This window comes from Cyanistes caeruleus, chromosome Z (genome assembly GCF_971803275.1).
Source record: "Cyanistes caeruleus chromosome Z, bCyaCae1.hap1.1, whole genome shotgun sequence".
NCBI classification, from domain to species: Eukaryota; Metazoa; Chordata; class Aves; order Passeriformes; family Paridae; genus Cyanistes; species Cyanistes caeruleus.
This window is the reverse complement of record NC_141732.1, coordinates 25038024-25050695: the sequence shown is the minus strand read 5'-3', so window position 1 is coordinate 25050695 and position 12672 is coordinate 25038024. Positions and strand designations below refer to the sequence as shown.

Here is a 12672-nt window from a genome sequence, read left to right as displayed (position 1 = left end):
AGGAATTAAGATTCTTTCTGTTGCCTGTAAATTTGTCTGTTGTGATGTTTATTAATTGTAATAATCGACTTGAAGACCTCCCCTGAAACAGGGTTCATACTTGTTATTAGAACTTTGAATAGGCATACTTGTACTTGCTAGAATTTTAATAGGACCAACACCCCATACACTTTTCAGTGTAGTACCTGATGGTAGGAATTAGCCTACCACAGCGCCACAAATAATTATCCTAAATCCTACTAACACCCATAATTGAAGAATGACTAAATATACAGCCCTTTTGGGCTTGGCTTGGAGGAAAATCTTACTCCTAACACTAGAATACCATGCCAGATGGAAATGCAGCATCTGAATTCCTTCCCTGTGTCCTATCAATGCTCAGTTTGAAAACACCTTGAAGATGGATGCACCATCAGCACACCTGTTACTGAACAAGCATTACATGGCATGCTCAGCCTCACCAAAGGGGAGTGCTCTGTCACCATCCATAATGCTACAACTTCAACTGAAGATGGCTGAGCAAAGATGAAGGAAGCTGCTGACCAAATTGCTGAACAATTACAAACACTGCAAACAAAGAACTGGTTCAATGAATCAAGCCTTGGACATCAGATTTCTTCCATTTTTAAATCATGGGGTGAGGAAAGTGTTTTACACAAATGGGGATTGTAATATTGGTGGGATTTCTGGTTTTAATGATGAGCACAGACTTTATTTGCAACTATAATTAGCTGCATACTGACTCTGTTTCCTCCCTCTTCTAGCCAACTATCCGATACACAGAGATCACCACAGCCAAAGATGAACCATACACCAAATCAATAGTAAGGAATGTTTGAGCCTCTGGGTGGTGTGGTGGACCTAGCATAAGCATGTTTTGTCTCAAACATTCTGACTGTTCTGGTAGGAAAGCTGTGATTGGAAGAGAGGGTCTCACTGAGGTGGGGCAGCACAGTGCTGAGCCAACTCCCTGCTCCACCTGGAGACTTGTACTCACTTCCCCACTCTGCACTCACTCCCTGAAGGAGGGATCCAAGGGCTGGCAATGCATCCAGGAACAAAACAGCACAAAAAATCTTATTCACAAAAGAGGCTGCAGCAGGTTAACTATGAAAGGAAGCAGATTGGGCTCCCCTGCTCTCTTTTTCCTCTCTTTCACTGTGTTACAATTCCACGTCTGGACCACCCACATCATGAGACCAAGGAAGGATCAAAGGACTTGTGATATTCCTTGTTCTCTTCCTTTTCTGCTTTTATTTCTCTATCCCTCACTCTGTGAGGCCATCATTTATATTTATTATCATTTATATCATGTATATAATTTTCTATTCCATAATCCGTACTGAAGTGTATTTGTGGGAGTGATGAGTTGTGGAAATGTTGTGGTTTGTGAGCCAGCACCTTTGAGTAGTGTGTTGATGGAGTTGAGAGTTTATTAAAGTGTATTGTAAAAATTACAGCCTTGCTACCCAGCTCTTGTGAAAGTCTTCAAACATAAGGGCTGGTGAACCAACACCTTTTAAGTATAAACAGTGGAGTGGTTGTTGGACACAAGGTGATCACACAAAAAAGCACAAGAGCTCCCTAAAGCATGTCCAGTGTCTTTGCTGAATCCTGATGAGAATATATAATGAATATCATGGCCCCTACTGATGGTTCATGACATGCTCAAGCAGAAATTCCTTCAGCTAGTCTTTTGGTAGTGGTTAACCATCTGCAGAGAAGGTAAGTTTGAGCAGTGGAGAAATATGTCAAAGGGAAAGGGAAAAAGAATTCAGGACAAGGAAAAGCTGAACAGTGAATAGGAGGTTTAAGTCAAGTACAGGGTCATGTAAAAAAAGTAGTAAATCTAACAATAAGAAGAGGTGAGCAGGAAAGGTAAAGCTTTTACACACCAAATAGTTATTGCAAAAGAATCACCTGATCACAAGAAATCAGTCTGACCAGTAGAAACATATAAACACCACTACACAGCATCAAACTGGTAAAAGACCAGCTCTTAAGAGTTTCATTACAGTTCTTTAAAAAGTCCATTCTGACCTCTCAAACTGGAGTACGTCCCCGAGCAGAACAGGAAATAATGAACTAAGTCAAATTAAGAGGAAGATTCTGGAACTGCAGCTGTTCTACCAAAATAAATATACATTTACATATAAACATTATACTTTAAAATGCATATGTTGTACGACCCTCAGACCTCACACACAAAAATTGTTTAAGTTATTTTTTTACACAAGTTCTGAAGTTACCCTAAGCACTGTAACAGGAACATGCTTATATAATTTCATCCACAAGGGAAATATTAATCCAAAACAATTAAAAAGTTTGAGTCAAAAGAGCACTTGTAGGAGACATTTACTTTTAGCATCAGAAGCACTTCTGCAAGCTGCTGTATAAACACAGCCATTCATTGCACTTGAGAGAAACCCACACAGTCCTCTTGCACTAGAGTATATGGTTAACACAAAACATTTGGCATAGAAGATGTCTTGCTGCTCACAAGACAACAGTAGGTCAACGATACTACCATGAGGAATGCAAATACAGTTTTAGGATGCTGCAGGACAGATTACAACAACCACACCTGCCAAGGGTAATTGCTTAAATTATAACAAACTTAATTCAAGTAACACCATTCAGGAAGGCTAAACTTCAACTACAACAAGTGCAAAACAGAGAAGAAGTTAGGACTGTCTCATTTACAATAACAAAACAAAACAAGGACTAAGAATAGACCTAATGACTGCTCTAAAAGCACGAAAGTAAAAGTGCCACAGAAAACAAAAGCTTACATTTAACAAGGAAAAGGATGATATGCCACTGTATCTGTAACAGCTAGAAAAAAGCCCTGGCACTGTCTCAAACAGAAGAACAGAAAAAATACAAAATCCAAATAAATCCTAGTTTGATGCGGCTGGTTTTAGCAGACTTTATCTTGTGACTTCCAGTCTGGAAATAAGTATCTGAAATAAGTACTGAAATAAAAGAGGGAGAAGCATGTTAAAAGAATCCACTAGCTCTACCTGCTAATAAATGTATTTTTATTTTACTTTGATGATGCAAGCTCCAGCATTGATTTTCATTATGATTCCTTCATCTGTTTTTTTTGCAAAGATATTACAGCTTTTCATGCCACTCATATCAGAGGACAAATGGAAATGTCCACTATGCATTAAGAGTTCTTTCATCACTTGCTGTGATTTATAGATATACTAAACAATATTGGTTCTTTAGTGACTCCAAACTAAGTTACTCAGTAAAGTTACTTCAAGCTTTTTATTCAGCTGGGAACAAACAGCTCTATGATTGAGATATTTGGAAACCAAACAGATAAATGCTGCCAGCAAGCAGTATCATCTGTTGAATCAGTATCTGATGATCTGTTGAAGCAGTATCATCAGCTGAAATGGGCTGAAGTGGTAGCCAAGCTTAGGAAGTTGCATGTGTAATAAAAACACTTTTACCAAAAGCAAACAGATAAAAAAGTTCTCTTTCTCTACATGATCAAATAATTAGTACTTAAAAAAAAACACTATCTTGCAATATATTTCTAAACATGCTTTGTAGTAGACAGCCTTTAACTAGAAGAAATCTCAGACTATTTTCAACTTTCACCAGACATACAGAATAAGTTCAAGATACGTTAAAACAAAATTAATCTAAATCTGATTTAACACACAATAACCCTCTTTTTGGGTTATTGTTTGGGTATTGGGTACAGTTCCTCTAATTGGAACTGTATCCCATGTTGTCCTCTCAAGCCATAATCTGCATGTTTTAAAAACTTTTACTACTCACAAAATAAGTATTTTTCAAAGCAAGGAGAGTGACACCAATATTTTTCAGGAGTTTATTATATTTGTAATGCTTTTCAGATTTCTTATCTAAAGCCATGCATTTTTGTTACCACAGTTTACCTTTCACTTTATGAAACCATACCAGGGTACGTAAAAAGCGCTACTGCAGCAACAAGAAATTAACTAGAGTCCTAAAAGTTCTTCAATGATAAAAAGTAACCAAGTGAATTTCACCATGAAGGACTTAACTTATGAAAACAGTAATTTACCAAGAAGTTAAAAAAAAACCAGAGGCAAATTATGGTGTTACCAAAGTAGCTGTGATGACTGAGAAAAAGTCAAACAATGATGTATTAACACAATATCCAAAAGTATCATGTTTGCAAGAGAAATAAACATATTACACAGCATTGTAAATAAAACATGTCTACCAAAGTGATGTGTAAATACCGGCAGTTAGAGATGAAAACTATTTGGGGGCAGGAGTTTGGACATTGAAACACACGCAGTCTCAAGAATTTCTGGAGTTTCCCTCTAGTCAGCTGATACCAAGATTCACAGTAAATTTGTTGTTCCTCTACTTGTTGGACAACAAAGGAATCTCCTAAAGATGACTACTGCAGAGCACATCATTGATGCAGCATTAAACCATCACTGACTTTGGAAACATAGACTTAGCCTTGAAAACAGTGACAACAACTAAAAATTAGTTTTACTTAATATGGCCAAACAATTATATCTCTCACTAACTGCTTTTATCTAATTCAATGAAATCATACAAAAATATTAAAGGTTTCAATTAAAGAAATCAAACCATTAACTTCTGAAAGGAAAATTCCAATTAAGTTTCTCATCCCAAATCCTTTAAAAAAATATTAACTTACCAGCTTAATTGCCACATAGTCATTTGTGTATAAATTTTTTCCTTGAAAAAAGAATAAAAAAAGAATGTGAGACAATGGCTTTTCTGTTCAAGTAAATGCCATTTAAATATCAAGAAAGTCTTCAAAACATTTTTTATCTAAAGTGCTAGGTGTTCTGGCAGTGACTTAGGAAATGTAGGTTTATTAGTCCAGTACTTTATTCTAAAAACAATTTTCCTTGAATGGTGTAAGAGGCGGAAATTTCACAGAGAGTTTCAGATATATCACAAAGTTTGTGATATTTTTATGTACTGCCAAAGTTTGAAAATTGGTAAATCACAATAACCAGAATGTGATATTCTACATTTTCATAATTATTGCTGAAAACTATTTGAAATTTATTTTTAAATTACCATACAATTTTGAAACATCAGCCATTAATTAAAACTAGAATTAACCAGTTAATTATTTAAATGAGGACCATTTTTTTCCTGAGTTATGAAATTTATCAACCTAAAGACAACAACATTCCTGATAGGCTTACACCACTTGAAAATGCATCTGCTGCTTTAAAAGGGATTCTGTAACTGTGTAAGAATTTTTTCAATAAGCATCACATTGAACTGAATGCAATGACTAAAATGTTAAACAAGTTTTAGTGGTGAGAAATTAAAAAATAGCAAATAAAGGATAAATTGTCATTTCCAATACTTTTTGCTTCCTTACAATCTTCAAATGCGTTTAGTGTATATTATTCTTAATGATAATCCTCCTTTTTTCTCTGTAGTATTACTCAGGTCTGAATTTCCTATGTTTAGCTCAGTTTTGTTAAAGAAATCAAATGGGGAAAAGGCATAGACCAAATCTAAAAAGTTCCCTGTGAAGACAGTTGCACAGAATCATAGAACATTCTGTTTGGAAGGGACCCACAAAGATCACTGAGTCCAACTGTTAAGTGAATGTGCCACAGAGGAACTGAACCCATGACGATGCTTTGACCGAGTGAGTTACACCAACAGCCAAAGACTGAAGTGCTAATGATTCTTCTAAAAAATAGAGTACTCTTGTAAAGCCGAAACAAGATTGAGTTTGCATCTCTTAGTGGACCAACTCCACAAAAAAAATCAAATTACCTGAGAACTTCACAACAACAAACACATAATGAATATGAGCAGCATGCCATAATCTGACACACAAAAAGGAAGTGTACTTCCTTTTATACATAAGACCTATGCAAGGACTAGAGTGGATACCCAGGAATCCTAAGTATTTCTTATCTAATGATGATGTGAGTTACATTTTTGATAAAAACTGTACTTTGTTTAAAGTTGTTTCTGTGTCTTTGCAAGTAATACAATCTGTAAGACAGTAGCAGAAACTCTTACAGGAGCCCTGCTCATTCCATCTCTTAGATATATACATCACCTACTCTGAGTAACAAATCCAGTTACAGTGAAGTAACTGGATATTGAGCTTCAAAAGCTGTAATGACATGCTTATTCTGAAGTAGCATCAGAAGGAGCATTAATTTTCCAGGTGGCCAGTCAGGACAACTGTCTCTTTAAAATACAGCAGATACACATACATGACAGCACTGTTGATCTGACCATAAATACACAACAGGTACTGAGTGATGCATCACTTTCAACAGCAACAAATTCTCTCTTACTACCTAATCTGTTCATCTAAACTGTATCAGTTTAATTTAACTACTACAAAGAGCCTTAAAATTAACACCTTGATATCCAAACCAGTTTAGTCCTTTGCCAGCTAATGGTTGAACATCACAGATAGTAATTTTCTACAGATGGCAAATTTCCCATTTGATCCACAAGCCACTACTGAAGTCTGACCACCACTTTCTTCTCAGGTCAAAGTACAGCTCCTGATACATAACTGAATTTTTATCTTCTGGGCACAACTTCATCACTCAATAACTTTATTCCTCCGTTAAGTCCCTCAGGTCTAACCTTAGGACACATGCTGGAAACATATTCCCATCTGCAGAAGTGTATATAAAAAACAAAGTGCTTGTGTACATCTTTGTAGAAAGAGTGCACTATAAGAATTTGATATTGTAGCAAAGCAAATAAAAAAATCAGAATCTATAATAGCAATATTAACTCTTGTTGTCAGTAATTTACATTTAAAACACCTTACTTCATAAAAAACAATAAATAGGGATTTGAAATATGTAGAATATAAGCAAAACTCACAGATATTAAAATGAGAAAGGTTGCACTTGTCCTGGTGACTGCTGCAGGACAATACACGCCCCCATAATATTCCTCCTATTTCTTTTACTTACTTGTTCTATTTTATTTCAGTACTGTGAAACTGTAAGTCTTAAGTAATTTAATATTGTATTTAAAATAAAATACATTGTTTCACTGTAACAGCTGCAAGTAAATGAGATAATCAGATATTGATTTTTAATCAGTTCTGTACTTCTTGATCAGAATAACAGAGAAAAAAATAACTTTACTAGTTTGCAGCTGCCTTTACGTAAAATTAATTTTGCTGGTTTGATTTAGCTCATTGAAAGGTTTGAAACAAAAATTCAGAATTGAAGGCAGCATGAAAAAATCTGGGTAGTGAGGAAGAACAATATTTCAGCTTGATTTGTGGACTGCAAAGGTGTGTATGCAACATTGTAAATGTCAAAATGTATTAATTTTGTTTAACTATTAATAGCAATAACAAGAGTACCTATTACACTGCCAAATTAAGTATCCTAAGTCAGAGCTGCAGCAATGTTGTCTTTAATATTTTCTTTAACTCCCTCTACTGTATTAATTTGCTAAGCTTGTTTACATCCTGACAGCCCTCAGAATTCACTATATTAAAACATACTATATTGTACGCAAGCACTGTATCACAAATATTGTCTAAAGGGCAATGACTATTAGTTCTACCATGGCAAAGATCAACACAAACAGCACCTATATAGCCCACCATCCTCTCAAATATCTAACTTTGGAACCCACCTCTACTTAATGCACAAAGCAAGTTAAATCAAGCCTTCTAACAATACAAGACTGAATTCTTGCCATTAAGTTGTATTTATTAACACATACCTGAACTTACACATCTTGAAAATCCTGGCTAATCATGTCACTCCTGGAAATACAAGTCCCCAAAATTAAACAAATAGTCCTCCAAAAACACACACCCATCAGTGTCTATTTTAATACATGCTAACATTTCCAGCTTTGCTGCCCAGATTCTTCAAAACTCCACAGGTCCTTCTCAGTCTGTGCCTTCTCCACCATCTGATTTTCAGCCATCTGTTCAGCAGAAAACTACAGCAACTGAATTACCCCAAATTTTCTCTGCAGATGGTTTCTCACTGCCCTGTTTAACAGCAACTCAGTGTTTAGCCTCACTACATTAGAAAAGAAACCAAGGAACTCCCCTGCTCCCTATTATTAAAAATGCTGTAGTACCTGGTTACTAGATCTACAGATCTCTACAGCTCTGCCAGACCTACAGGACAGGGATGTGCGTCATACATTTAGCCCTAAATATACCTCAATAAAGTGCCTCAGGAAGTCAGAAAAGTCCACTACAATAACCATGATGTAACTTCCAGCATCTTGGAAGAGAAAACTGACAGAATTTAGGAGTGTACTGCACACAGTTAGAAAACATTTTAGTCCCAGCAAGTATTCTGCTATACAGATTCTGCATGGCATCAAGCTTGCACTGGCTAGGGTAAAGCCACGAAAGATGAACCCAATATGCCTTGCACATCTGAAGTTTAAGTCAGTTTGAAGAGTTGCACAGTATTTATAGAGAATTTTTCTTGCCTAGACTGCATAAAAATGGCCTTGAATAATGTAAATTGAAATAAAGAAATGAGGATCTTACCTAATCGTAGTTCTCCAAAATTACCACATCCAATTTTTTTACCAACTCTGAAATTAGGTCCAACCATTAACACTCCAGAATTTGAAGAACCAGTTCCACGTGGATTATGGCCTGATCTCCCACTAGGCCGTGTCATTCTTTCATCCGGTTTGTCTTTGTCTTTTTTTTTATTTTCCATGTCAAGTTTACGGTACTCCACTTTGATTTATTCCTCTTTTTAAAAATCAGTATAAGCAAATTCCAATTGGACAACGTGAGAATGAAAACATCATGAGTGAAGTGGCCAGATGGTTACTGTCAGTAAGCAGACAACAGCAGCATGTTCTTCCTGTTTGCAAAGCCCTGGTGGTATCTGTAGTTAAGGTATTTCCAGAACGCACAACACCAGCAATATTTCCTATTCTTTAGAGGAATTCTGTTAAAAGAAAAAAAAGTTATTCAAGACACTAAGATTCTTCTCATAAAATTACCTTTCCCTTCAACTAGTCACACAATTAAGATATAATTAATTACATTTGCTTTAGAGATCTATGAAAAGCACTACTTTCAGGTTAATTCTCTCTATTTCTAGTATGTAACAGCAAGAAATACTGGTGTGACTAAAGTATGCTAAAATTTGCACACTTCAAGAAATAGTTATTTTTTAGAAAAGCAACAAAAAAGCCTTATAATACTTCTTCCTGAATAAACACACTTAAAACTGACACTTGGACACACTCACTTCACTTTATGCCAGCTCCTCAAAAGAAAGCATTTTATTTATTTTCCCTCAAACAGTATCTGTTGTTTTAACCAAATGCTCAAGCTAAACAGTTACTGAAATTATAGAAATATATTGTATTTTCTGAATTGTAATTTCTGAGATGCACGAATTATAAACTCATGGCAAGGATACTTGAATTCTTTCAGTAACTCTTAGAATTTAAAAATAAACTGTATTTACTTACTCCCCCCACTATACTTCTGTCATAAATCTGTTTCCCTCTTCCCCTTCTTCCTTGTCTAGCATCATTGCCTAGACACTAATTTCTACACTGGATTTCAGCAAAAACAATGTTATCTTACTATTGTAATAAAGAACCACAAGAAAGATTTGATTTTAAATCTCAGCTGTAAGAACACCTGATATGGTTTTCTATTCGATGACAGTGGCATAAAACCCCATAATTCAGAAGGTTCTACACTGGCAAAATTTCACAATGAGTTAAGTACCTGTCCAAAATTATTTTCCTACATTTGCTTCAATGTTGGAAATACACTGCAGTAATGGAGAACATCCTCTGGAAAAACATATTTCATGTGCTACAGCCTATTTTAAAAGTAGTCACCAGGAGTTTATTTTTAACACTTTGAGTTGAAGACAATTCCATTTTGTAAACCAATTTGTCACAAACTAAAACTATTACTCACATCACAGCTTACCACAAAATAACAAAAATCAAAGAGGTAGTAGTGAAAATATACCAAATAATATGAACAGTCACATGAATAGTTGTATCTGCTAAATCAAACATAGTTATAGCATGGCTATTACTCAATGACATTTAAAAACCACTAATCAACAGCTGACTTATTACCTGAACAATGAAGTACATGGAAATTTGTTTGGTAAAGAAATATAACCACATTTCTGTGGAATAGGGAATGAAAGGTTTGTTCTGAGAGCAATCAAAAAACACAAATGCAGATTACAACCCAAGATGACTTGCTTAATGCCAGGGAAAAGGACTTTAGCAGTGAGTAAAGAAAGCTGCGGTGTTTTACAGTATAGACAGAAGCATTTAAGAGAAGACAGGCACATTACTACATAATCTTGCAGGTTTTCAAGCACCGTCACGAGATACCCTAGAGTTACCTTCTAAATCACAGCTCTCGAAGAAACTGACTCAATGGGAAACAACAGATAAGCTTCCCTCACCCACTATGCTACAAAAGCTAGGGAAAAAATAAGAAAACTAGACATTAAGTGAGTTGAAGCAGAACTTCAAAATCACCATTCAGTTCTTAGAATGAAAGTCAGCACATCTGATGCAACAGAATTCGACTAAATATTTAGGTACCAAAGAAAGAAGATTTATGTTCCATATCTTACTGGCTTCTTCAGAAAGAAAACATTAAACAATTCTAGAATTTTTAGTGTTCCAAATACACTATGAACAACATCAGTTTTGCTTTCCAGAAATGTGCCTATTAAATGGACTAATCTATTGCACAGTAATTTATGTACTCCCCTTTCCTCCTGTTGAACGGACAGATACTCCAGTTACATTTTAGGTAAGCTTTCTTACATAAACTGAAATTTGTAACTTCTTATAAGATACTTGCTAAACAAACAACACAACAGAAAGTCTCACACTTTTTCCACACTACATATCAAATGGGAGACATGCAATTATTCCTGCCACAGTTTCTTCAGGACACAGGTGTTCTCTTGCATTTTCCTAATAAAATCATCTGCAATTAACTCAAAGTAAAGACAGTGCTTATGACTTTCTTCATTTTGAAGTTCCTGTACAATATTTTATGATATATTTACCTTAAATATGCAAAAGTTTTTCGTGGTTACATTTATTTGTATTGCACTTACCTATGACAGTGTTATAATGTTGATGGCAACATCTTTTCTTCACCATAATGCTCACATTCTAGAGAAAAAGTATCAAAAGGCAAAGACATATTTATGTAGCATTTGCAATTACCTAACATATAAAATTTCTGATACAGAACAAAAGTGCAGTGTTTGAAACTGCATTAGTTTTCTTAGACTGTTAAGGAAGATGCAGCAGATTTGTCTCACAGACTCAACATAATTTTTAAGACTCAAAAATCAGACATCATTCAAAGGTGTGCATCATCAGAAGTGTAAAAGGAATACATACAGTGTAAACATTCTAAATTATTTGGGAAATCATTTTCTTGCTATATGACAATTACGGGCAATCTGTCTGAAAAAAAAAAGCCATCCTCATTTCACAGCTTGTTTTTCTGTTTAATTTTCATTTTTTCATTTCTGCCTACATAAACGAGCACACAAACAAAAAACTGCAGCCCAACATCAGGGACTATTGTTAGGATTTAAATAATTGTTAAAAAGAATATATTACTAAATATCAGGATAATGTCAAACACACCATTAAAGACGAGTTGACAAAGCAGTCTCATAGCAGTGAAATGACTATGTTCAAGTATGACGAAGAGAAGACAAAAGAAGCTACCAAAAAAAAATCAAAATGGTATTACATAGAAGAAAAAGTAATTAGATCTCAATTATAAACTAAATCCATAATCTATATAGACTGAAGATAAAAATCAGAACAAGATTGGAAGAAAGCAAGTAATTTCAAAGTAATTGACATGCCCAACTAATAGCTACCAGAGATTTGATTTTTTTGGTGTAATCTGATAGGATTTCTCCAAGTGCTGTTGAGAGACTGCATGAAAAGTACATAGAGGCACAGTGAAGACAACTAAGAAAAATGACAACAGAGTTTCAATTGACTGGCAAGTCACACACCTAACACCTGCAGAAGTATCCCTAGATTACAGGTATAAATATACACAGCTCCCTAAATCTCTGCTTGAAAAGGTCCCAATTAACTCTACTGAAGACTATATGCCACATAAGAACCCTGCTAAGTAAAACAACAACTCTCTAGGATACTACTTAAGGCAGAATAAAAGAACAACTCATTTAGGCATCTTCTTTATTCATACATTTCTCAAATGCCTGATCCTGCAGCAGCAGCAGGAACACCATTGTAGTTATATGCGAGCTTACATGTTCCAAAGTGTTGTCATGACAATGTTCATACTCAAGTGTGCAAGTCTCTAAAAAAAAAACCAACTTACTATCTACCTCACTCCTTTTTCATGTTCCAGATTTACTCCTAAATAAACTAATTAAGAGAACATTAAAGTAGCTAAATAGAACATTCCAATCCCCAGGAATGACAAATTTAAATGACACATGTAGCCATAACTGCTCCCTTAGGTAACATAAGCATTACCCTTCACATTGTAATTACAAGATCATACATTACTGCTAGTATCAGTATACTAACACTTTATTTATAAGAAAAGCATACAGTAGTAAAAGAGCTACAGAGGAAAATAAAAAATTAATACCACTTAAAAACTAGACT

General features: G+C 35.1%; 1 protein-coding gene across 18 annotated transcripts in view; it reads right to left on the bottom strand.

The window, feature by feature from the left end:
- The window catches only part of CSNK1G3 (casein kinase 1 gamma 3), a 75933-nt gene that overhangs the window by 49898 nt on the left and 13363 nt on the right, over positions 1-12672 (bottom strand). For 13 of the 18 annotated variants that reach the window (XR_015281175.1, XR_015281178.1, XR_015281179.1 and 10 more), the window contains 3 exons: positions 11118-11175; positions 8531-8945; positions 4682-4722 (listed from right to left, as the gene is read on the bottom strand). The exons of 2 other annotated variants lie outside the window; for them this stretch is intronic. Coding sequence is in view for 12 of the 16 variants with exons in the window: in XM_086869896.1 (XP_086726022.1) it covers positions 4682-4722; positions 8531-8708 (219 nt within the window). In the remaining 4 variants the exon portion in view is untranslated. The remainder of the gene's footprint in view (positions 1-4681; positions 4723-8530; positions 8946-11117; positions 11176-12672) is intronic. 3 more of the 18 variants (XM_086869898.1, XM_086869890.1, XM_086869894.1) reach the window with 1 other exon arrangement.